The sequence below is a fragment of the Accipiter gentilis genome, chromosome Z (genome assembly GCF_929443795.1).
Source record: "Accipiter gentilis chromosome Z, bAccGen1.1, whole genome shotgun sequence".
In the NCBI taxonomy this organism is placed as follows: Eukaryota; Metazoa; Chordata; class Aves; order Accipitriformes; family Accipitridae; genus Astur; species Astur gentilis.
In genome coordinates, this window is record NC_064919.1 from 2,998,917 (window position 1) to 3,026,063 (window position 27,147).

General features: G+C 40.3%; 1 protein-coding gene across 6 annotated transcripts in view; it reads left to right on the forward strand.

Annotated features, from left to right (window-relative positions):
- The window catches only part of FAM172A (family with sequence similarity 172 member A), a 272,071-nt gene that overhangs the window by 125,049 nt on the left and 119,875 nt on the right, over window positions 1-27,147 (forward strand). For all 6 annotated transcript variants that reach the window (XM_049795847.1, XM_049795843.1, XM_049795848.1 and 3 more), the window contains one exon: window positions 7,190-7,408. In XM_049795847.1, the coding sequence (XP_049651804.1) occupies window positions 7,190-7,408 (219 nt within the window). The remainder of the gene's footprint in view (window positions 1-7,189; window positions 7,409-27,147) is intronic.

Below are 27,147 nucleotides of genomic sequence, written 5' to 3' on the forward strand. Positions count from 1 at the left end.
TCTCAGGGAGGAGGCAAAGTGGATTTGAAAATGAATTTGCAGTTGAGAACTTTCACTGTCAGCTAATGGGATGCTTAGAAATACCATAGAAACATTAAAAAATCCCACAATCCAGCTTCATCTCTGCACCTTATTTGAGCATAACTTTCAAAGAGTAACTGCTATTCTCCTTGGTTTCCCTATCGATAAATTAGAACCAATAATTACTTGTTACTTGTGTGGATTTTATGAAGATTATTTGATTTGCCATAGTTTCTGGTGCATTGCTTTCAAAAAGTTAAGTTCTGTAGAAATCTGAATAACATTTTAATTAAAATCTTAGTGAAAAAGTGAAATATGCATGACGTTCTTGTTTGAGACCTTGTACTCCTCTGGCGCTTCTGAAATTTTTGTGGGAAAAGAAAATAAAATTGTTTCTTAAGAGAGAGGGGGAAAAAACTTTCAGAGTGCAGACTTTATTTACAGAAGGGGCACCTATGAGGCATCGTTAAAAGATGCTGGGCCTTGGGGGTAACTGGTGGATTCATTCTTTCACAGGTTGTATGGACCCCAAAGCTGTGTGCACTTAGTGAAGAGCAGGAACTGTTATTGCAGCCTGGGCAGTTGATGTGGACGGATTATTTGCAGTCCCGCCTGTGTGGCTGGGCTGGATTCACTTCCATTCAGCCTCCGGTCATTTCTCCAGATAGCCCGAATCTGACATCAGGGAACAGTGGTGGGGCTGGGGTTTACTAAACAACGTTTCAAGCAGTATTTGAATGTGAACATAGTTCTTTTCTGTTAATTCACGGAATTCAGTTAATGTTATAGCATAGTTTCATGTAATTCACTTGCCATGAGAAGTAATATTCTGCTGAAAATCCAGTGAAATTAGTGCTTGTAAAGGCACAGAAGTTCCTAACCAAGAATACAGTACACAACTGAGGGAGTAAAATCCTTATAATTCATGGATGTGTTTATTCAGTTTTGGCCTTGGGAACAAACATCATAAAACAGGATTGAAGATCTTACACATAGACATATTTGGGTTGCTAATTATAGATAGATGTAAAACATTAATTTTTTTCAAAACTTTTCAGCAGTAAACTCGAAATGTGGTAACAGCTTATATGGTGGGTTTTTTCAGCCCTGAACATGGGTTTGTTTAGTATAGCTGCGCTAGCCCCAAATTAACAAATAGAAAGTAAAGCATTCTAGTGGCATCTTTTATACTTTCCAGCATAAAGATACTATATATGGCAAAATAAGATGAATACAGCTCTGCATGCAGATAGATACGGACCTAATGCAGTGAGGAATTAGAAGGCAGTAACAGAAAGGAAATGAAGAGTTTATTGTTTTTATAGCTCTAATATCCATTAAAAGTTAGTAACACAGCAGGTGACAGTTTGGGTAAGTGTAAAGTGAATGTTTTGAAATAAATAGCAGTTGGGTGACCTGGGATGTCAGGGCTCTAGACAAGGGTGTGTGTTTGTCAATATATCCTACATGTTTTACAGACTCCTCAGGGAACAGGGGAAGATACAATTTCACCTTTTCTGTGCCAAAACATTTTAATTATATCTTCTTCCAAGTACAGCGGTTCAGTAACCAAGGAGCTGACATTGATGCATGTGTTGATAAAGCTGCAAACATTCAAAATGAGATTAACAAAGATTTTGAGGAAAGGGTGACAGCTAATTTTGCACAGTATTCTGCATCTAATTCAGGTCAGTGTAATGATAGAATATTTTATAACTGTTGTGTCATCCAGAGGGACTTTTATGATGCTTTGTGTTTGTGAGGATTTGTGTATATGAAAGTATAGTTCTTAATACATCATTCAAACAGGTTATAACTTTTTTATTGAACGTCTATTGGTTGTAGCCATAAACAGGAATAAACTTCAGCATTTAGAAGCAATTTTATATATCCATCAGCATTCATCACAGTAATAGGTTCCTTTTGTCTAATTCACCTTGAAAGTATTGACTTCAGATGTGAAATGGAACCAAAACCACCGTGCCCGTTTTGCGGCATCGCTTAATATTTGCAAAAAGATGGGATGGAAAGTTATATTAAGTGTATTTAAATAATCAAACTGTAGTTTCTTTGTATTGTGTGAGACCTTTTGAGAACATCTCAATGTATTTCTGCTCTATTCTCCTCCTTGTTTGAAGGCAACTGACATTCTTCTTTCACTTTTCTTTTTGTTTGTGAAATTTTCTCCTTTTTTTTATCCACTCACTTCTCCATCTGCTTTCACTTTTGTTTGCTTGGGCCGTCTCTCATCCCAACTTGATAATGAGGAATGCGGTGTGACCCTGACCTCTATCAGCCCATGCATGACCTCCTGACTCCCCCACATAACCTTTGACCTTCTCTTTGACAGCTTGATTAATTACCCTGTGTTATGATTTATGAGTAAGTGCTATGTAAAAATAATAGACAACAGGTGGTCCTCTAAAAACTTTTTGTGGCGTGTTTTCTTTTCCTGCCTAACTTGATGAGCTATTTTAAGTTGGGAACTTAGTGAGACAATGTGTGTTTGGCAGTAACACAGCATTTTTACACACTTGGACACAGTGCTGGAATTCAGGCAGCCGAGGTGTAGCCGGGATGGAAATATCGCAAAGTATTAGCAGGGTGCAGTTGCCAAAATGTACATTGGGTGGAAACAGAAAGCGGAGTCAACTGACATTTCAGGCGTTTCAGTCTCAGGTCACGTCTTGAGAAAATTGCTCAAATAATGGAGGGGGCATTTTTCAAGCTGAGCTGCATCTCCAACAGCTATGTTTACTTTAACGCTTCACTAGTGACTTCTGATTGGTTGTCATGACCTCATCCCACTGTTGCACCTACGATGTCGCAACAGTGACATAGATGTACCCTTCTCGTGGAAAAGATGGGAAATGAACAGAACATACATCTTTCAGAAAGATGAATGGGCATTGCTGTGTCCATTTTAACCACGGGCAGATTTAAGAGCTGAGCACTTTGAGTTGCATTTCCCCTGGGAATTAACTCCGGTCTTGTTGCCAACGATCCAAATAGAAACCTGAACTTGGAAATTCAGGTTGATAAAGCTTAGGAAAATGATCTCTTTCAGACCCTCGCTCGCAGTCCAAAAAAGATAGTTACATAGGTCAAAAGATTCCTCTCCAGCCCTGACCTCTCTGGTCACATATGGTGTCCCATCTTGGTGGATTAATATGCAGAGCTGAATGCTTTCAGCTCATTATTCATGTGGCCAGACAGAAGAGATTTCAAAAGATTTGGAATTTACTTCAAATACTTTGGGGTTCCTTTTTTTAACCTTACTGTTGTTGTCAGAGGCAGTAATTCTGGTATTGCTTCCCTTTCAAACGTCTTGCTTGAACTTCCAGTAAGAGGCAGAAAGTACCACTCCATTTTACAGTGGAAAAGGCCCTTCTACGTTGTTTTGGCTTTGTAGTAAAGGTATTGTAACCGAGATTCATCATTCTTTCCAACACTTGACTTCTCAGCCTGCTTTTCCTTTCATCATCATTTGCATTAATCATAAGTATTAACTGTATTTGTATTTATGAACCTAAAAGTAGAGTTCGCACACAGTCCTCTTCCTCTATAAGTAGTTACCTGGAGGATGCTGGTAGGTAGTGTAGATTACATTTTACTTACCTTGAAGCGTTAGAATTTGGGGAAATAGCTGTTAATTGGGTGTTGTAGTCTGAGAGAGAAACTGTAGTTGTACCCGCTGAACTCATAGATCAGAGGCTAGGACTTGTATTTGTCAGTGTCTGTCGTGATTAGTGCATCTCATCACAGATACACTAATGGGGAATGCAGGCAGGCCTTGGCTTCTGTGCAACATCTGTATTCTCTCAGCCATGTGGTAGATAGAGCATGGGGCTTGGCTTCTTTCGGTCAGCTGAAGATTGATGGGTGGGGGGCTTGTCCCAAAGTTTAGCTGTTTACCATGAAAAAACTTTGCACTTTGGAGAGTGGTTTCTCCTTCTGTATGCACTGGACACACAGGAGAAAACTACTCCAATATTACATACTTTGAAAACAATACCTAACGTTTTACTGATGGTGGCAAGCTTTAAAACTCTCCTGGATGATGGTACTTACTTGCATCGTAGGTCGCTACATCTTAAGAATGGTGTAAACTCATCATAGCTGAAACTGATATTTTTAATGACGTTGTGAGGTATATACTTCTGAACACAACTTTCATTTAAAAAGGTACTTTTTAATGAATGTGATTTTGTCTTTGCTTAGCAGCCATGCCGAAGGCTGTGTAACTTGCCCTTTATTAAAATTTGCTAAAGGCCTTTTTTTAGGTATTAGTGGTCTTAGTGGTCTTGTGTGGTCAGTTTTGCATTGACTTGCACTCTGCTCAACACCACTGTGTTACTGAGGGGTTCCACCTTTTTTTTTATTTCCTGATTGCTCTGAACTTTAATGGTGCAGCTATGCCCATGTGAAATACATTTTTTAAAAAATTAATTGAAATTAAAAGCCACTTCGTTTACGTAGATGTTATTTGGAGCTGAGTATTCCTTTTCAATAGAAAATGCTTGGGCTAAGGCTGAATGAGAGAGGTTATAATTGAGCACAATTTTACCAGTCTTTTTGTTTTTCCATGTTGCTTTATACGTGTTACTCTGAAGTCTTCTTTCTGGTGCCATTGTTTACATCTTGCAATCTAGGATGCAGAAGTACAAGGGACTGGGAAATACACTACACTGTGTAAGCAAAACAATCTGAAAAGAGATAACTTTCCTAAGAGAAAGTCTTACAAATTGTAAGATTTTGGTTTTTCTCAATTATAAAAAAGCCTATCTCAGTTATTACTTAATTATTTTAATTGTACTGACAGGAAAAGCCTGCTATCTGGGAGAAATTAAAAAAAAATTTAAAGGAGACATGTTACACTGCTTAAAATGTAATTGATAAAAATCCTTTAATTGATTTATGAAATAGTGAATATAAAAATGGAATCATATTTCATCTGTTGATGTCTATGTGAAAAATTGACATTGTGTCCTTATAAAATTGGACAAATGAGTCATGTAATTTTCAGTTACATAATCAATAACTTAGACAAATTCTACTTCTTTGATGATTTATGTGTCTGTTTTGTGGTCAGCTTAAAGCGGACAGAGTTTCAAATCCCTGTAACACTTGTAGACCTGTGATAAACACATGAATTTTGCGTTTGGCATTGTATAGAAAGCAAAACGAATCGATACGTGGAGCATCTCTGCTCAAAACAAGCGGGTCAAGAAGATGAACAGCATAGAGAGCCCCAAAACCACCAGCCTGCCAAGTGCTGTGAAAACTTGGTCCTACTCTGCCACTAGCGAGCTCAAAAACCCATCCTTTCCTCTGAGGCGTGTAGTTTAGGAATGTTTTGTAAGTGGTACTCTCCCGTGCAGTGGATTTCAAGCTTCGAATTTTCCAAGTTCTTAATTTTATCTGTTAATAGTACAGGGTTGTGTGTCAGCGTGACCAGCAGCGGCGTGGGTAGATCTTTTTTATCGTCCTTAGCTTTCCCTTTTCTTTTGCCCTCCCCCCCCCCCCCCTTCATTTATTTATTTATTTGCCTGTTTGTTTATATTTATCCCAGTTCAATTCACTCAGCAGGGAGGGCAGGGGAGCAACATGACAGGAGACCACTTACTCAGGGCGCCGCGTCTAGCGAGGAGGCAATTTTCTCTTTGGCCTATGGTGACCTTTTTTGACTACGTCCCTTACGCCAGAGACAGTGTCCTGAATGCCTCTATTTCACCCTGTTTAGCAGAGTGCAACCGTGCCCTTTAACTTGGTTTTTGGTGGGAGGAGAAGCTACGGCAGACGTTTGAGAAGGGCACAAGGACGAGGGGTAGGAACTCCCTTCAGATGCGATTTTGATAACTAGTCGAGTGTGTCCAACTGTAGAAAATCACCGAGTGACAATCTGTCTACCTGACAGTGGCCACAATGCGCTACAAGGTTTGTGAATGGCTCTACAGATTAGAATAAAGCAAGCCCAAATAAAGTATCTTTTGTTGGCGTGGGCTTGGTTTGCTCTGGCCAGCTAGGTATGGGGACCTCTTTGATCCTCATGCCTAGCCCAAGTGCAAAACGAAGCACCAAGTGAAAAGCTGGAATAAAGCTGTTCGGTAGGATAATTAATATAGACGTTTCCAAAAAGTAAGTCTTTATTAAAATTTACTTTTAAAGGACAGCTTGATTTTGACTGGGAACCCATGGTAACTTTAAGGACTCATCTGTTAAATGCACGTGCTTCTCTTTTCTCCCCGCGTTTGCGATTATATCTTCCACGAATATTACAATTCTTGTGTGATTTGCCATCATTTAAAAATCATAATAAAATGATTGGCTGATTTATTCAAGATTTATTTCTCATTCATAAATTCATGTATTTTTCAACTGGCTCATTTTCTGAGGCACAAAAATGCAGCTGGTATGCTCAAAAGCATCCTGCAGGTCACAAATTTTCTCTGGGTTTGTTGAATACAGGACATAATCCCAGTGAAGTTTCAGAGCAGATTTAAAGATGTACTTAAAAGTCATCCCCACAGTAAAAGAGTTGACTTGTAAGCAATACCACTGAATCAGTTTTGGTATTGATTCATTGTTACTGCTGCTATTGGCTTCTGCATGGTATGCTTGTTGTCAGCTAGACAAAAGGTTTTACTATTTTAAACTGCGGTGAATAATTTTCGCATGCTTTCTTTAATACATATATATATGTGTGTGTGTGTGTGTGAAATCCCTCCATCCTTTTTATTTTAAAGGTTTTTATTGGGTGGGTATAAAGCTTTTTATTCATCATTATGTAGAGTTCTTAAAATAATATTTTGCTTTTAGTTCTCATACTGTTTTCTGAAAAAGTCGTATAAAGTGCTTATGAATAAAACAACATATTAAATTATTTTAAAGGTAAAACAGGCAACTTTTCTGACGCTGAGGGATGTGTATGAGCATAAGTGCACGCACAGACACATATTCACACATCAATATCCCTTTAATGACAGAAATGAAACAAACAGAATATTCTTAAAATGCCCTTCTATAAATTATGTTGTGTGAACTTACTGAAATGAATATAAAAGTTTTTAAGAGCATTAAAGTAAATGCAAAGCATTTTCAAGCATTAAATCTCCCTTTTCATATTTCTTTTTTTTGTGTGTGTGTGTATGTGTCTCTTCTAAAACAGGAAGGCTATGGAGTAATAGTACTGAATCCCAATGAGAACTATATTGAAGTGGAGAAGACAAAAGCCCAAGTACAGCTGTCTTCTGATAGCTCAGATGAACCTGCAGAAAAGAGGGAAAGAAAAGATAAAATCCAGAAGGAAACAAAGAAGCGACGTGACTTCTACGAAAAGTATCGAAATCCACAAAAAGAAAAAGAAACTATGCAGATGTATATTAGAGTAAGTTTCTTTTTGTTTTGTTTGCCCTTCTTTAATGATGTATAGATATGTTTACTGTCCATATTGGCTAGTAAACAGCATGCTTTTTAAAAACCAAAGACATTCCCGAGATGGCATTCAAGTGTTCATACAGAGTTCCTGGCTCTTTATTCTATTGATATTTTTTGTCACTTATTGAATGTGAAGTTTTGGAAGTGTTACAAAACATTTCTTTCTAATTTCAAAGGGGAACTTCAAATGAACCCCAGAGGAACTCACTGGTGCTATCAAGAAAGAGAATGATTTAAGGAAGACTTTGTAAAAATGATTTTATAAACAGAGATGTGCATAAGAAACCTTCTACTGCAGCTTAGGCAACATATTAGCTTCACATGTCATGCATGCATTTATTGTATTATATTCTTTTATATTGGGGAGGCAGTAGTTATAGCTTTATAGTTTTTTAACATATTACCTGCTGAATTAATAATGTACTGTGGAAAATACCGGTGTTCATCTTGTGTGGTAGCAGATTTACCCTATAATGTATTGTTTTCGTATGAGCAGTCATCCATTGTGTTTCAGCTGAACTTCTGAAGGCAGATAAAGGAGGAGAGTTATTAATATCTTAATAAATATTTAAGCTAGAATAGTTCGAGAATGGTGTAATGAGGAAACTCTGTCCCTTGCTCTTTTCTTACTCAGTGAACCTTTGCACTTTGTAATGCTACCAGCATGGGATCGTTATAACAGTGCTACCCGAGGATTTCTAATTCTGCAGGGGGCACAAACAATATTATTTGCACTTTGACACATTCTGCTTCATATACATACTATGCATTATACATTTGAGACTGAGTCATGCAATTTCGAAAGCCCTTATTATGAAAGTTAGCATTTTCATTCAGTGGTAAAACAATGTCAGAAATGCCACAGTGTAGTTGAAACAGTAAAAACGTATATCCCTTTCTGGTGCGAAACAGAAAAATCCAGTCGAAGACGTGTTAGAATCATCTTAAATTTTAATGTGTTCCTATTAATTGTGGTTTAGCATAACAACGTTTGTAGGAGAAATACAGCTGTACTGGCTAGTTAAAAGAGTTTGTAACCTGGATGCAAGATTATCACTAATACCATGAATTTTACTGTGTCTTATGAAAAATATCTCGCTACTGAGTATGGGAAACAAAAGGATGCGTATACATATTCAGAGTCACCAACAGGGCAGTGGTTTTTCTATCTGCTGCTTTTTATGAGAGATGCCATTCTGCCCACCAGCCAGACCGGGCTTCTTAAGAGGGGGGCTACCAGCCTTGTCACAAGGTCCATCAGAAGCCAGTGGACAATGTTGCTGTACTGTCCAGAAAGGCATTTAGATGGCATTCTGGTCCAGTGTCCCCTTGTTGAAAGTGAACCAAGTGGACCTTTTTTTGATACCATTTTAGCAATTCCACCTTCTTGTGGTTCTTTTGCTTGATGAGGCATGAAATTTGGCTTCAGGAGGTTTGACCTCCAAAACATAAAATGCATGACTCCATCCCATTTTCCTTTTTTTTGCAGCTCTGTGTCTCAAATATGACTGTCGACGTTCCCTTTATTCGATATTCCTCAAACCAAGGAAAGAAAGCATAACTTTTGGTGAAAGTGTGGGTGGTGGTCTCCTTTCCTAGGAATATTAACTGAAATCATGTTTTCTGATGCAGTTGGTTATTCTCAAAGAATTCTTGGGGTTTTTTTTCTTTAGTAGTCTCTAGTACAGAAAGGTTTTTGAAACAGAGTGAAAAACGTCCCTTCTTTGGTGTATGGCAGGACAAATTACTGCAATTTACTTGCCTATCTGTTTCTGAAACAAAAGTGGTCCGCCGATAGGATGCCATTTACTCTGTTGGGCAGAACTGCTAAGTCTGTAGGTGGTTGCAAGAGGACCTGTGAACATAGCATGCTCTGCTCTACCTTCCTGGCCACAGGCACGGTTGTCAGTCTGTCCAGGCATCGCACGATGCAAACAAAATGGTGCGATGCCATATTTGCAAATGTATTTCTTGCCTCCCATGCGTGGGTCCGTAGGATTACTTCTGCTACGGGAATCACCATTCGTTTGCACCCTGGGACTTGCTGCCAGGCTTACTGCGACCACAGGCTGGTGGGGGGTACGGTGTTGGAGCTGGTTTGGGGTAATAAAGGGCAGTTTAGCTACAACTCTTTCTTACTGTGTAGTATAGTATACACTTGACTCACTGGGCTCTTGAAATAATACATACTGTCACTCTACAGACTCTACAGTCTTTAAGGGTGGTATATGCTTCATAATGATCTTGTCAAAAAGTTTTGAAAAACCTGAGCAAGCCTTACGTCATCTTTGCCAAGCAGAGAAAACTGGTACGGAGAGGCTGGATGAAAAATACCTTCACAACAAGTCATCCACTGCATCTAGCGTTGAAGGAAAATTTGTTTGTGTCAAATATGCTGGAGAAATTGTTTCAGATTGTTAAGTAGTAGGAATAAATATCCTCAGTTATGTTCTCATTGGGTCATTGAGATCTGTTATGATCTGATGAGGAAATGCCATTTGAACAAATTAAAGCTGTCTGGATGATGCCGCCACTTGTGCAGTTAGATTTTCCAAGAAATGGAAAAATTGAACTCTTCTATAGAAAATTCCTTTTATTTTCATTTTCATGGGAAAAAAAAGCAAATAGCTGGGCTAGTCAAAAATATGTAAAAGAGTCTTAAAATACACAACCTCAAATTGCACTGTATTTTTGTACAAAATGAGTACAAATAAAAAGACTATGGGAGTGTGTAGTGCATTAAGCATAGTGCTTGAAAGATCAAAGTACTTATCGTTTCATGCTGGAAGTTTCCTTAACTATGAAATAATGTACTTTCTGGCATACATTATAGCTTGTTAAAGGGACTGATTTGGTCTGGGCAATAAACATCATGTCAAACATTATGGCAGAAAAACCTGCTTAATATGGTTTGTAGTAAGACAGAATTTTTTGTTCTTGAAAACATCTGCCAACTGAATTCACGAGTGAAGACAGAAAATGTCATCAATTCAGTAACAATCTTATAAATTTGGTTTCTTTTTTGTTCATGCAAACCAAGGAAAAAACTTCTTGATAATCAGCATTGAATATAATACTTTATGGAATGATTAAACAAAAGCATTTTACTTTTATATAACATGCTAATGAATGCATATGAATTTTAATACTCTTACTGTTCAGATTTTTAACAAGCATATTGCCAGCAGATCATTTTAAAAGCATCTGTTTTTTAATGTGTTGAATGGCGGATTGAGTCAAATAGCTAAATATGTACATACATCATTTTAAAAAACATATTTCTATCCTTATAGATACTACCATTTTTTCTTAGACCACCAGAGGCTGCTGCTGTACATATTGGCTAATGCTTCCCCCCAGAAACTTAATACCCTAGCCAACCTTCATTTATTACTGAACTAAACTGAGAATTTGTTGATCTCTAACCTTTTTCTATGGAAACAGATCATACAGGCTTAAATGGGACATGATTATTCCCTCCATCCTCCAAGCCATCTCCCACTCCCTACAGATTTTCACATTGACAGTGTCTTCTCTATGTTAAAAGACACTTAGAAATGTAAATCAGTATTTATCCCCTTCTAAATAGCATTCACCACTTAAACAAGTATACTGAATGGATTTTGAAATGTTATTAAAGGAAAAAGTATAAATCGCATAATTTTATAATAATAGTAATTTGCAATAATGTTGTTGCCACAATAGTGGAAGGATATCAAAGAAGCAATGAAGGAAGAAGTAGGAAGAAGTACATTTATCATACCAACCGATGGGGTCAGGTTTTCTGGGCAAAAGGGGCAAGCCTTTCCTAGGCCTGCACGATAGGAATTTTGTCCTTTCTTTTAACCGCCCTTAGCCGCTTTGATAATTCTTACTGCAAATACTATTTTTACTATAGCACAGCCTATAACAGCGCTATTTGTACTAACAGCTTATCAATGACATTAAATTAATTTTGGATGTAACATACTTTTCAAAAATAATTTTTCCCGTTTTCTGCGAGAGATTAAATAGAAAAAGATGGTGTGCAACTGATTAATTCATTTTAACTAAAAATGGTCGCATCAGGATAATTTGTGCCAGTATTTAGGAGAAAGTGGTAAAAAAAGGCAGGTTTATTAATACACGGTTAAGTACGCGGCGAACGGCTGGTGGGCAGGAGACGCTGGCAAGCGCGTGAGCACGGTCGTGCCATTTCTGCTTATCGTTCGGTACGGCTGACGCGAGCCGTTGCCCGACCGAAGGTCACCGCGGAGCGTCCCCTTGTGCAGGGTGACCTTTCGGTGCAGCGGATTTATTTCACGTTGGAGACGGAGCCGTTTCCCGGCGTAGGTCCCGCCAGCTGCGCGGGTCCGTCCCTGGGCAGATGCCGGCTCCCTCTGCCGACCCTGCGACTTGGCAAGGTGGGCGCCTGCTCTCGCCCAGAGCCTGCGTGACTGCATTAGCGTGCTGCTGAGACCGAGCTAATAAGCCCTTTATTCCACCAGAAGAGACAAAATGACAAGCGCTAGGCAGACAGCTCCCAGTAGGGAAGGGACATGCTCCAGCACAGAGCTGCGCATCAGGACTCGAACCTCCAAAGTCTCAGTCCGATGTTTATGTCACGGTGCCTTTTTTCTCCCCCTCTTACAACTATAAGCGTTATTTTACCTACACCTCTGAAATAACACATGGTTTTGCTTTGTCCGTATTTACCTTTTAAAGCCCATTACTTCCTTACTTTCTTGAGAAATCTCTTCCACTTCTAGGCAACAGCAAAATCATGCTGGCAATGGAAGACTGGTGAGAACTGCTTAGAAACTACCCTAGCTTTATTGTTCCACTGGGTGTTCGGCATTATAAAAAAGACCACAGTTCAGATGCTGGGACGTAAACACGTAGTGACGTTCTGGGTGACACAGGGACACCTGGAGAGATCTGGCTGATGTTGTAGGACTTGCACCACCCTGACCCAGCAGCTGGAAGCCAAGCAGAGGACTCGAAAGCAGCTATAATGGCACTGGGCACCGCCAGTTAGGGCTCCGCATCATTTCTAAAGGGTCAGATAAGCTTTAAGTTCCTATAGTAGTTTCTATATAACAGGAAGAATATTTATATATCATATTTCATTCTATTGATACTACAGTGAACAGGCATCCTATGTTAAATAGCTAAAGTATGTAGAGATTACACTGTAGTAGTATGCAATAATTTATGCATAGGCTATTTAGCTTGTGCAGTTAAATGAGGTATTGTAAAAAATCCTGAGACTGTACATACTTCTTATAGTATGTTTTGTGCCTGCTAGTCCGGAAAAGTTGTATTTGTCTTCTTTTCCTTTAGCAAGCGAGAAATCAGAGACACAGATAATCACTGAAGGAAGATTTTGCATCTCTTCAAGAGCACCACTGGCTCTTCTTTCTGCCATACCCTCTCTTTGTTCTGCGTTTCAGAAGTATGGTTTAATCAAAGAAAAGGAATAAATCGGGGCCATCTAGCTTTGGTGCCTTTCAAACATGCATTACATGATGCCGACAAAATGCGCATTGTTAGATCCAGCTCCTAAAACGTGAGGCAAGCCGTGTGAGTTTCCAGAAGAAAGGACCAGCTTGCATCTCTCCTCCCACCATGAGCTGTGCAGTGCTCCCGTTGTGCTAACAAAGACCGTCTCTCGCAGGTCAGATGAGTCCTCCTTCCTTTCAGACAGGATTCAGGCTTGGTAAACCTGGCCAGTTAGCAAGCTAATGGTAAAGAAAACTAGCTCAGCAGAAAGCAGACCTACTTGTTGAAGGCAAAGGTGAATAAAATTATTCAAACTTCTTGTACTCGGATACTGCCTCTCTTTGATAGTAGAGCAATTGCAGTGAAGGACTGAAAAGACCTCGTAGGTCTTCTGGTCCGTCCTCCTGCCAGTACAGATTGCTCTCTGCAAGTATCCTTTATCATTTATCTAACAGAATCAAAGGATCATATCCTTTTAGCTGATACCCAAAACAAGGATATTATCCTCTAACCTACTGCACGCAGTTGGATGTTTTGATGCTAGATTTCAGTGTGTTTGGGAAAACTGGCAGAAAAAATTTAGCAGGGGCTCAAGTTGCAGCATACACCTTTTTTGCAAACCCTGGAGATTCTTTACATGTGTTTTTTCTTGGGGACCAGTCAGCCGTAAGAGCCTTGATAGAGTGAGAGGTGATGAAAATTAATTTCTGAGTTAAATATATATAATCATCTTACGATGAACGGTGCTGTTGCAAAATAACCCTTCCTGTGGGGACACGCCACCCCACCCCACTCCTCTAGAAATATTTATGGTGTTTGGGGAGGGGGATATGAGGACTGTACTGCGATGCATGGAGGTCAGGAAAACAACATTTGTGGAGTCCTAGGAAATGAATGTCAGCAGACAGGGAACGGGGGCACAGGATGCACAGTACATTCAAGGATGTTGTTTTCACCTCATCTGCTACAGAAAACAAAGTCAAAATTCAGGAAAAAATATGGGAAAAAAAATCTAGCTTTTGGGACGAAGATAAATCTGGTAGTTCCTCTGTAGTCTGCTTGGCTGCCTGCAGCAGTGATGGCTGCCAAAGGGGCTAGAAGTAGTGGAGGAAACAGTGGCATGGAGGAATATCAAATAAGCTGCCCAGAAAAAATGTTAGTTCCTACCCTGCAATTCATAGGTGGCTGATAATTTGAAAAATTAATTATTATAGGCCTTTCATTCATTACATTTTAAAATCCTTATGAGTGAAGGCTTTTAGTAATGAAATCTTTACTTTTTGTGAGTTTACTTACTGTGCGATGTTATTTTGAATTATTTACCTCCTGAGAACAAGTTTTATCTTTTTAATCAGCTCGTTGTCATCCCTAGACAGGCAAAGAAATATGCCTTATTGTGAGCTCTGAGAACGGAGTCATGACCTCTGTTCTTGCTATGCCTTAGTGAACTCTGTAGCTGATCAGCACGCCCTGAGAACTACCTTTTACCAACTTCAGAGCTGTTAACTTCATTTTCGTAGTGTCCAGACAGAAGTCTTTCCTAAGCTAGTCTGTTTTACGGTATCTCCCACCATGAACTCATCTAAATTTTGAGAAATCTTCCCATTCCTCTCTCAGCTGAATCCTTGTTTTATCCTTCTCTCCCTGGCTAAAAGGGGATGCTAAACTGATCAAAAATGCTTTTTGTCTTTTGTGGTCGGTGGTGTTGGTAGAAGGTTTTCTCCCCTGCATGGGCTGCATGCTGTTCAGCAGCACTCTTCTACGCTTTGTTATTTAACAGTTGATTCTTATTCTCTTTCTCTGTATTTTTTGATCAGTGGTTGTCGAGAGTGAATTCGTCCATACACAATGCAGTATATTTTCTTTATTATAAAGTAATATTTGAATTTTAGTTAGTTTTCCCAATAGATGGCACTGCTTGGAGAGAAACTGCTGAATAAAGTAAGACCAAGGTGCATTTAGCGTTACCAAGAGTTGTGTGTGTTGAGGATCCTTAAGTTTTTCTGGGCTCTTAAGCAACAGTTTGGGAACTTCTAGTTTGGTACTTCTAGCAAAAGTGTGGAGTGAGGGGAGTATCACAACTATATTGAACAGGTTCTTCAGGAAGGAGGGGACGTCCCTGGGTTAGTAGGTTTTGACAAACATAATCATCCTTCTTCTATTGCTGGTGAGCAGTGTGAGTAATTAAAGGGATTGCACGTCAGGGTCACACGGGCTCCAGTTGCCGTTCTGCTGTACAGCAGGAAAGATCCTTAGTTCACCATCAGGATGTGCTGAAAGAATTTGCCATGCCTCCAGCCAAGTGTCAGGTTTTTAGTTCTTTAATGAAATACTGGTCCTGGTTGCTAAGACTGTACACTTCCGAAAAAAACAGCAAAAATATTGCATCCAGTCTTGTCCTGTCCTTATTGGATTAGGGAGTGAGTGGAAGAGTTGCTATGTCCCAAAAGACTTAACCTTACAACTTACACATTGTCTAGTATCACTTAAATTTGACTCAGTTGTTTTACCTGTAATGCAGCGTGAATTACACGGGGCAGTTCCCCCTTGCACACACACACACAAGCGCGTGTGCACGTGTGTGCAGAGGGGCACTACCTAGACTGAAGCACGCAAAACCTACACATGGTCTTGCATGTTCAGCATCCTGCAGACTCTGTGGGAGGTGGGCTCTGGCATAATGTGCGCAGGCATAGGTTACGTAACACGGGAAAGGTTTCTTTTTGCCAAAAGCAAAGATTTAATCAGTATATCCAGTCATATAGTACAGCAAGAAATTGAAAATGGAGTTAATTCAGACAAGACGCCTGGTACTTCATAAGCATCTGCAACGTGTTTGTTCTTTCGGACGGGTGTTTCCCTCTAGGATGGTTTTGTATTCCTATCTCCTATCTTTTCCACCTGCTGTGTAACTGAATAATCTGATTTCATGGATCTTGCAAGTTCAGTTTATATCCTAGAAAAGTGGGCAATTGACATTATCACTTAATTGTGTCACAGCCACTCTGTTCTTAACCTGGGAGAACAGAAGCCTTAATTGCATATAGAGGTTAAGACGACCGATATTTATTTCTTTTAGGGATCTGGTTTGCTGAGGAATTCTTTTGAAGTTAGCAAATTAAGTAACAAAGCAATTATCTGAAAGATTTCTAGGTTCTGCAATTAACTTTGTAGTCTTATCTTTTGATAAGTCACTGCCCTCACACATTCTACCTTGCAGTACACCTCTCTGAACCTCTGGGTACTCTCCTTTTCCTGTTGTTTGAAAATGAACAAACACATTTGATGACAGGATCATGTTATTCAGCAAGTGTCCTTTGCACTGGCTGCCAAAAAAGGGTAGGCTTATGTTTAATGGCTGTTGCTTATTTTTAGATCCCTTACCAGTGAAGACCTTGGCCATGTATGAAATCCTCCTCGTTGCGATATGTCAAGCTTTCAGACGATGCATGCTGTTTAAGGCTCTGACTGATTTCCCTTAAGTGGGCAAATGAGTTATTGCTGTGATAGATCCTAAAATAACAACATCTGATCTGATCATGGAGTCCACTTGTCTTAAATACCTTTCTGCTGCTGTTGAATGTTTGTTCATTATGTTCTTTTACCGGTTTCTTTCCATTTCTCTTTTGAACTACCCCAGCTGACTGATAGAGTTTGGCTGATATTTATATGGATTTTTATCCTGAGTGACACCAGACAGTATCATCACTGGAGTGGAAGTTCAGATGCTGTTGTTATTTTGTTACAATTGCTGTAAATAACCATGATTTTCTAACAACACTATGAAGTAATGCCTATTTCTACCTGAAGATAAAGCGACCAGGCAAAATTCAGGTCTGCCAGACGCAGCGAAGACAGATTGCTGTTGCAAAAGGTGACCACTGCTCCCAGTGTGCTGGGAGTCCACAGAGCATACAAAAATTGGAAATAAAAGGTTGTGACATGGAAATATTGTAAATGATTTTGTGTCTGCAGTGGTATGCATCTGCAGGACCTCTCTGGCTCTGGAGTGTGTTCAAAGTCACTCTGTCTCAAATGCACGTGGTTCAAGGTTTGGGGAGCTTCTATCACATGTTTTCAGACTTCTGCAACACTGGAACTACACAGCTTACTCTTTCTGCTTTTGATTGAAAGTATCAGGCATGGCAGTTGTGACCAGTCCTGTCTGACACTGCTTTGAGCATGGTGTTGGACTAGATGACCTCCAGAGGTGCTGTCCCACTGATGTGGTTCAGTGGTTCTACATTACTAAGTTCCACCTCAGCTCTCAAAGAAGCATTTAAGTTATGGATAGGCTTTGTGGTGTTGTGGTTTAATCCCAGCCAGCAGCTAAGCGCCACGCAGCCGCTCACTCACTCCCCTCCACCCAGTGGGACGGGGGAGAGAATCGGAAGGAAAAAGGTAAAACTCATGGGTTGAGATTAGAACAGTTTAATAGAACAGAAAAGAAGAAACTAATAATGATAATAGTAACAATAATAAAATTACAATAATAATAATAAAAGAATTGGAATATACAAAACAAGTGATGCACAATGCAATTGCTCACCACTCTCTGACTGATCTCCAGTTAGTCCCCAAGCAGCAATCCCCCCAGGCCAACTCCCCCCAGATTATACACTGGACATGACATCCCATGGTATGGAATATCCCTTTGGCCAGTTTGGGTCCTGCCTGTGTGTCGTGGTTTAACCCCAGCCAGCAACTAAGCACCACGGAGCCGCTCACTCACTCCCCCCCCACCCAGTGGGATGGGGGAGAAAATCAGGAAAAGAAGTAAAACTCATGGGTTGAGATAAGAACGGTTTAATAGAACAGAAAAGAAGAAACTAATAATGATAGTGATAACACTAATAAAATGACAACAGCAGTAATAAAAGGATTGGAATGCACAAATGATGCACAGGGCAATTGCTCACCACCCGCCGACCGACACCCCGCCAGTCCCCAAGCGGCGAATCCCTGCCCCCACTTCCCGGTTCCTAAACTAGATGGGACGTCCCATGGTCTGGAATACACCGTTGGCCAGTTTGGGTCAGCTGCCCTGGCTGTGTCCTGTGCCAACTTCTTGTGTCCCTCCAGCTTTCTCGCTGGCTGGGCATGAGAAGCTGAAAAATCCTTGACTTTAGCCTAAACGCTACTGAGCAACAACTGAAAACATCCGTGTTACCAACATTCTTCTCACACTGAACTTAAAACATAACACTATACTAGCTACTAGGAAGAAAATTAGCTCTATCCCAGCTGAAAGCAGGACATGTGGACATTGTGGAGAGAAGTGAATTTCGCTGTCTCAGAACATTTGGTACTACTTGGGTTGTGGTTGGTCAGCCTTAAAAAGAGCACACTCAGGTTACTGAGACCAGGAAGCCTACCTAGCTATTAGCATGGTTAATACCATGTGGTCTTGCACAAGTACCTCTACAGAAATGCACCTTGAAAGATATAAGCCCCTCCAGACAGGCAGTGGTGTTTCTTGGCATTTTTAACATGGGCATGTTGAGCAGAACATTCATGATTTCTTCAGAGATCAAGAAATGCCCCAAGCCGGATCGTCCGATTAAATTTGCTAAAGGACCTTAGAACAGTTCAGCAGTAGGAGTTTTTTCACAGATGTTCTCCAGATGTTATTGGCATGCCCATCTTTTATTAATTGGACGGATACAAGTACTGCCCATGTCCTTCCTACTCCCTGTCCTTTGTTATTTCTTTGGCAAAAAAGGGTTTGTCTACATTGTTCATTTGAGTCCACAAACTTTCATTTCAAACTACAAAGCAGTTCTTGAGTTTCGGGAAGAGGAAAAATATCCTGTGACATTCAAATTGATTATTTGCCAAGTGTGTGTTCAGAAGAGGATAGACATGGCGGAATTAAAAAGGCTACAACTTTATTAAAGCATTAGTGAACAGCGGTTTAATTAAGCCTGTGCACAACCACTTGTTAGAGGATTTTGTCTACACTGTTAATTTCAAAGTGAGACCTGAATCTATTACTGAGCTGCAGGCCACTGCATTAACTACAGGCTGCCTTGAAGCCCTTGGACAGGCCCCTGGTTTCTCTTCATCTCTTAAACCTGTGCCCATGCTCATAAAGGGTAACAAATTATTTAGGATACTCCCATCCAGTTTTCTGTGAATGCTGTTCACTGGAAGAAGTCTGCTCATGCAGACACCTACGTTGCCACCTCCAAAACTAATCTGTGCTGCTTGGTGGAGAGGCAGGTTTGGGTATTCTGGTGTTGTAGTGGGATATTGGGCACAGTGGATGTGATCACAGTTTGGGGGATTTCCAGGACATCTGGTACCTGGCATCTATCAGTTCTTACTGCTCATTGTCAGCTTTATTACTAAACAAGGTTTAAGATTTAAAATGCATTAGTACAGAAACATTTGCACTAACAGCTAAACTAAAAAAATAGCAAAATACATTGAACGTGAATTGTTAAGCAGTGTTCAACTGTTGTTAACCATAAGAGCCATCAGAGCTCTTCCAAAATCTCAAGTTAGCCTGAAGATCTGGTTAATCAGCTCCTACAGGACATCCAGGACCAGAGACAACTTACCCAGACCATTCTTGGTGTTACAGCTTTTCTGCTGCCATTGTTAAGGACAGAACCTGCAGTTGCGCAGGTTCGTTCTGCACAATCTCTTTTTTCTCCAGTGCAGGATGGAGTCAGTCCTGCTTCTCTTTCCCTGTTTATCCACACTTCATTCCCTATCACCAAGCACTGGGACATTTCGTGGCAATATGGGGATGTGGTGGGTTGATCTTGGCTGGCTGTCAGGTGCCCACCCAGCCACTCTTATCACACCCCTCCTCAGCTGGATAGGGGAGAGAAAATACAACAAAAGACTCACGGGTCGAGATAAGGACAGGGAGAGATCACTCACCCATTACCGTTACGGGCAAAACAGACTTGACTTGGGAAAGTTAATTTAATTTATTGCCGATTGACAACAGAGCAGGATAATGAGAAATAAAACCAAATCTCAGAACACTTTCCCTCCACCTCTCCCTTCTTCCCAGGCACAACTCAAATCCTCATTTTCTCCACCACCTCCCCCTGGCAGTGCAGAGACGGGGAATGGGGGTTGCGGTCAGTTCATCACACGTTGTCTCTGCTGCTCCTTCCCCCTCTCTCTCTCTTCCACTGCTCCAGCTGGATATCTGCTCCCCCGTGGAGCTCCCTGGGCTGCAGGGGGACAGCCTGCCTCACCAGGGTCTTCACCACGGGCTGCAGGGGAATCTCTGCTCCGGCGCCTGGAGCATCTCCTCCCCCCCTTCTGTACTGACCTGGGGGTCTGCAGGGCTGTGCCTCCCACATAGTCTCGCTCCTCTTCCTCTTAGCTGCTGTTGTGCCGCTTTTTTCCGCCTTCTTAAATCTGTTCTCCCAGAGGCACTACCGCCGTCACTGATGGGCTCAGCCTTGGCCAGCGGCAGGTTCGTCTTGGAGCCAGTTGGCGTCAGTTTCATCCAACATGGTGGAAGCTTCTGGCATCTTCTCACAGAATCCATCCCTGCAACACACACCCCCAACTACCAAAACCTTGCCACATCTACCCAATACAGGGGCCTTTTCCTTAAGGTCTTGATTAACATTTCTATTACGTACCTTAATGAGCTCATAGCTGGCTACACCCTGTGGACACATTCTACATCTTGCTTTTGCCACTCTCTCAAAATTATTTCTTCCCTCCCAAACAGCAAGAGGTAACAAACCTCACAGAAGGAAGACCTGAGATATTAAGCAGGAGGACGTGCTCAATCAATAATGCTTCTATCTTTTCCTGATAAATTTTATTGGCTGTGCACCATCGTTGGTGAGCAAACTGGATTTTTTTTCAGAGAGGCTCTGATAATTTGGTAGCATGGCAAAGCTGATCAAACAGCTGAAATGGGGTTTAGCATTTATCAAATCAATACAGGGGGGGTTGTTAGGATTGTTGTCTGTTTTCACCCTGATGTAATGTTTTAAAGCAAACTCATACAAACTTTGACAAGAAATGTTGGAGGTCTGATCTGTAAGACAGACAATATGTGTGCATCATGATACAGAGTTTAACAAAAGGAACTTAAAGAGTGGAATTATTTTTAATTAAACCACAATAAGGTCCAAGCCTCCAAAACTAAGTAACGGTTTGAATGGGTGCAGGTTGCAGATGTTGAATCCACATAATCCTTGTTTTAAAACACATCAAACAAATGGTGTTGGCTAATAAAGGACTCAAATGGCATCAAGGACCATTTATAACAGTAACAAAAGTTACCACCATGTGTTTTTTGAGGGTTTATGTTTCTTATTCCACCCACCAGCATAGACATCGTAGGTTACATGTATAGAATAGGTTTATGTATAGAAGATACATATTATTCTCAAGATCTTCAGTTATCTCTGGAATTTCTGTTCCGTTATTGTTCAGTCTATAATCTCAATAAGACCCCCAATGTTTGGCCTGTGCTGCCTGAGCTAGAAGATTGCTCCCAATTTTCCAGTTAGGTCAACCAAAAAAATTAAGATATGATAGAGGGTCAGTGGAAGAAATTCATATCAAAACAACTGCTCACCATGTCATTATGACAACCTGCTGTAACAAATGTGCTTCTGTTTTAACTTATGACAATTAATTGCTAAAAGTAATTTAATCTGACAGTGGCAAGATGTTGAAAGACTCGTGAAGATATCATAAAAGCGACCTTTCTGCCCATGTGCAACCAAAAGCCATTTTTAACAAGGAGCCTCAAAAACAGTACAACTTCTTTTGTACTTTGTTAATTAGTTATTGATTTGAAACAATGCTCTGCCAAATATTGTCAGATTAGCTAGACAGCAGCAAGGTCACGGTGTGACAGTCTAGTCCTGATAATCTTATGGTATATAAGAATTCTTTTTTCTCTGAAGCTTTTGTTCTGATATCCTGAGAATTACATTTCCTGGCTTTAGCATTTGTGCTAATTTAAAATACAGCCAAGCTGTCTGTTATGTAGTTGGGTGTTTTGAGTTGTTAAAAAATGACACTGCGTTAGAAGAAAATTTCCAGTGATCTAATGTCTAATGATCTTCGGCAGTGGCGATGCACTGCTGCTGCAATGCCAACACCCTTGCTAATCTGAGTGGAGAAGAGCCTGCTTTAATAAAATGGTCAGCGCGAGGGAGTCACAGAGTTCAAGCCAGAGGTAAAATGAGCAAGTCCTAAGGTTGTTTAGCAACTCATCAGGATTAAACATCATTTCCTCGCTTACATTATTGCGAAAAAAAATTAATGGAGGTGGGTCTGGACGGGAAAACTGAGAAGCAGAATTAAGGCTTGAATAGCTCAACATTCAACTTTTCAGATTATTGAAACAAGAACCAACAGAAGACGCAAATCTGAATTTCAGATTATGTTTGTCATCTGTTTAGAGAATTATTTTATAAGCTAATGGCAGTTACTTCAAATACAATTAATTATAGTATACTACATATTAAGGCACTTCAGCAAATCTTTATAACTGTACATTAAATAAATAGTGTATCAGTTTACTTAAAGCACTGAGCACTTTGCTCTCTTTATTAGGAGAAATCAAATAGCTTTAAGCCTGTTAAATCTTTCTTTCACTTAAATAACTGCTTTTGAGTGTGTGTAATAAATAGAGACGGAGATGTCAAGAAGAAAAATACAGGGCGAAGCCATTCTACTTAGTTTAACTCATGTAAGAGATATAAACTCTGTAACAGAGACTTTACAGCTGAGCTTTGTTCTGAAACCATAGCTGTTAATGAAAATACTAAGTTGTTGTTTTACTTAAATGTGTTGAAGTTTGTTAGATTCATTGTTTCCTGTGGTGGGGAAATCTGCATTTTTCTTGGCCAAAATGCTATTTTTCTTGCAATAGCATGGTTTAAAAAAAAAAAAAAAAGTCTGTTTCTCATTACAACATACAAACAGATTGATAGAACTGGAAAGTAAAATAGTCTTTAAGTACTTCAGGAAATGGAAAAATAACACTTCTGCATGACTTCCATTAGGAGTTTTTGAATGTTTCAGATGCATTCATTTCAAAATAAATTGGTTTTAGTGTTTAGAAAAATGCATGTAATCATTGAAACAGCTGGCATGATCTCTCTTCATGTCTTGCAGAGATAATTCTTTTTGTAAAAGTATTGTATTAATTTTTATTCACTTGCCCCCACAATTAAATCTATTAATTGCCATAAACATGGCTGGTAGGGAAGACAACTGTGAAGATATAACCTGATGGTTTGTTTTAGAAACACTCTTTTGTTCCCATAATTCAATGACACAAAATGGTCTTTGGTGATCTTCGCTACATTAGGCAGAAATATGTTGTGGGCAGAATCTTGATCCCTGCGATTAAGTAGTTTGGAAAGAAAAAAGTATGAGGAGACATAAAAAAGATAAATGTAAAACATAGGGATATGTACCAGTAGTATTGTACTGAAATGCAACTGCCCCAGTCTTCGGTGATTTTTACTAATTAGAGTCTCTTTGGCCAAACTGCTGCCAAATTAGAATATATAAGTCCACCCACAGAGATGGGTAGATACCATGAGTGGAGCATCATGGCATGGGGATTTTCTTGTGAACTGCACAGGTATTTGTCTATAGTCATGGTACGACTGTATAGACTGGCCTGAGGAATTGTTATTATACCTCCGGTCTGATGAGTTTCCCCATGCAGGATTTCCAAGCCATTTGCCAGAAGATGCTGCTTCAAATTCAAGCTTCCTTCACCTGGAACCCTGTAAGTTATATGGAAAGGGGAAAAAATATCAAAAAAGCAAAAATAAAAAAGGCTGTCAGAGAGCTAAAAGGGAAATTAGTTATTTTTTTTCTAAAGTAAAACTTCCTTTGATTCATTTCCCTCCTTCCTCCTATTCTCTTCTCCTGCACCTCTTTCCTCTCGGTGAGTCAGCAATGTTCTTGTCCCCAGACTAAAAAAGACAAATGTCATATTTGTGTTTATTTACATTCTTGTCTTAATGATAAAACAGGTGACTCCTACCATGTCTGTCAATTTGGAAAAAATATAAACAAAAAGGATACTGCAGATATTCAGGGGCAAGATCTGTTTTGAAGGAAGGCTTTTAACTATTTACTCCCCAGTTCAATAGGAAGCAACTGGCCACTAAACAAAAAAAAACCACAATCGGTCATTTAAAATACCAACCCTCAAGCTTTTGCTGGAGTTGATAATTAAGAGCTACTGAGAAACTGATTTTGTCTGAATTTTTTCTTCTTTTCGTTCTCCTTTCCTGCACTTTACCAGAAGACAGTTGGGTGGTGATGACAGGACATGCCAGACTCCAGCAGAAGTAATAACGGGAAAATCCAGACTGGAACAACAGCCTGACAAAGTTGTCTTACCCTGGCTGACAAGCAGATACTTTAACCAGGGAGTTGATGCTATAATCATGTTTGAGACTTAATTAATTTAGCCTGAGATCTGGGGGTTTACTTTGTAAACAGCAAACCACTTCCAGTTACAAAGTCCCTTGAATTTCCCAATACAAAGCTGAAGAAACAGGGAGGGCATTTGAACACAGCAGCCTCGCAGCAGAAAATATTCACCGTGCAAAAAGGCTGAGCTTTTGCGGCGTGAAGTCTTCATGGATTGAACAACGTGGGTAACGTTTGCTGCTTTCTTGGTTTATTTTTGCACAGATCTGCAGCCAAACTCAACACGGTCAACTTCCAGTTCCAATGCAAATCTAAGAAATTTCACCTGTAATGCAAGCCTTTTAAAAAAAACACTCACATATTCTTGCAACATCCGCGAGGTCCTGACACGGCAGCGCTCCGAAGGCCTCCTGTGAAGACCTGCGTTTGCCAAAATTAACATAGAGTATTAGGTCAATGATGCATTAATGCATCTGAGACCACTGGCACCTCTGTGAAGAATAGCTGTGGCGCTGATGACTTCACTCCGTGGTTTCAGGCCATTGTTTGCCTGTTGAAATATTATAAATGAGGGCTTTGAGGCAGGTCCCGTGGCCAAGAGGGTTGAAAGAGGGTTTTGATTTCCAGGGTCAGGTTGTTCCTCACCGAGCAGAGGTGGTTGAAGCACTTTGGAAACGGAGGGAGAGGGTGGGTTTGGGGGTTTTTTAATTCAGAAGTAGCTCTAGGTTGTTGGTCAGGAACTGTATTAGTTGAGGGCTTAGCTGGGAAAGCTCTTTTCTGGCTTGGAGTTGTTTCATTTTTTTCTCTTGTGTGCGATAAAGCTGGATATAAAGCGGAAAAGTAACTCCTGCTGCCCAGGGGGAGGTTAGTATCCGAGCTCCCTCTGTTCCCACATATATATATAGCATAGCTCTGAATTTTATTTCCTGACCACCATCACCAGGGAAAGCCCAGCTTGCATCTGAAGTGGGAAAAGTGGGACAGGATCCGAAGTCGTCTTGGATGGTAATTGCGGTGGGAGCTGGGGAGAGCAGGGGCCCCAGGGAGGAGCCAAAACATGAAACATAAAAAACCTGGCTAGACATTGTCAGTCTTGCATTAGCTAAAACTTGTCATTTTAAACCTAATCTCAGCAGTCGTGCTGCAGCGAAGCATGGGTATCACCATTTCCTCCCAAGCCAGCCCTTCATCCCCCTTTGCACTGATGGTGACAATTTAAATATTGCCTCAGTCAGCCAAATGCATTTTTGTTTTACATCTTTTATTTGGCTGTTAGATATGCTAGATATTGCACGTCTAATGTAATACTTATTCATTTAGCAGGTCTGTCAAGATTGCTTGCTTTCCTGATAAATTGTCAGGAGTTCTGGAGGTGGGACTACACTCTTAACTTAATACAATATGTATTTAACTGCAATATGTAAGACTTCTGGTCTTCCTTTCTGCTGCTGACTCTATACACACAACATCTTTATTACTAGGGCTTCATAAGCAATATCAGGAACACTTCCACTACTGGCCCACTTCACAAATAAATAGGCACAAGAAATTACACATAATCACCTCAAATAGATCTGGGGATAAGACTGAGATCCGCAATATGAAAAATGCTTGGCCATATTGCTTTTCAAAGGCATGTGCCAAATAATAACCTTGGCTATGCTATTTATATCTGCAACTCCATGAATGACCAGTCTTAGCTATTGTGATACCTGGGTTCTCTTTCTGTCTGAAAAGCAGCTGCTACCTACTGCCAGAGTATATATCTTGCCCCCATCTCAGAAAGTGCCCTTAAAAAGATAATACAGTCTTATTATTTCCCTAATTATTCCTGCGAGATAAGTGGAAGAGGCTGGTGTTTTTACATCCAAAGGCTCTTGGTTTAATCCCTGCTAAGGTCATAACTAAGGAAAAGTACAATGCGACTGTTTCTGAATGCATGCGAACACAGTTGCTGAAGAAAATAATGTCATTCACCAATAATGCATTCACATTATTTTTGTGTTCAGCCTTTGCAGATTGAATGTACACCAGACGTTGGTGACCATGAACCCGTTCTGGCACCTACACAGCTGATCCAATCTTGCGGGGTTTTGTTGTTTTACTGTGGCAAAGTATGCACATAAAATCCACACAGAGCCCATAGAAGAAGGAAGGAAAGAAATGTGCCCTCCATTCAAACCTTCAAGGCCAAAGCATCAGTTGTCTATGATTTTATCTCTTCCCCTCTGTTTTTCTATCAGGTCGTCCCTTTCTCACTCAACTCGGGACACAGCAACTACAATAATTCCTTTGACTCACTGCTCAGTCTTCATTGTCCTTGCTTCCCACTGCTCCTCGCAGGACCTGCTAAACTGAATTTCAGATGCATGTCGTCAGAGATAAGATTTATTACAAATTCGCCTCCACCATCACTTTTGCTCCGAGTCTTCTCTCCCAGTCACAGCTGCTTTGCCGCTGAGATGATCTTGTTGGTGTTATCCTCATCTGCTCTCTTCTGGAGCCTCCTTTTATCTTATTTCATACAGCTGGACTAACCCCAGTGTAGAAGGCAGTCCATCACCATCCTTCCTGAAAATCCCGTTACTTAAGAGTTCTTCTGCAAGAGCCAGCCCATCTTCCTTTATGTGTATCTCCATATATGTAAAATACAGATTAGTGTTACCCATTTCAGTTAGTAAAGCAGAAATACAATTCCTACTGTTAGTAGAATGTCCTGCTGCCTCCTGGGATCAACTCTTGGACTGGACTAGGAGACATTTCAGAAATACCTGTGCAAGCATTCCCTCAACTCTGTGATTAAAACAG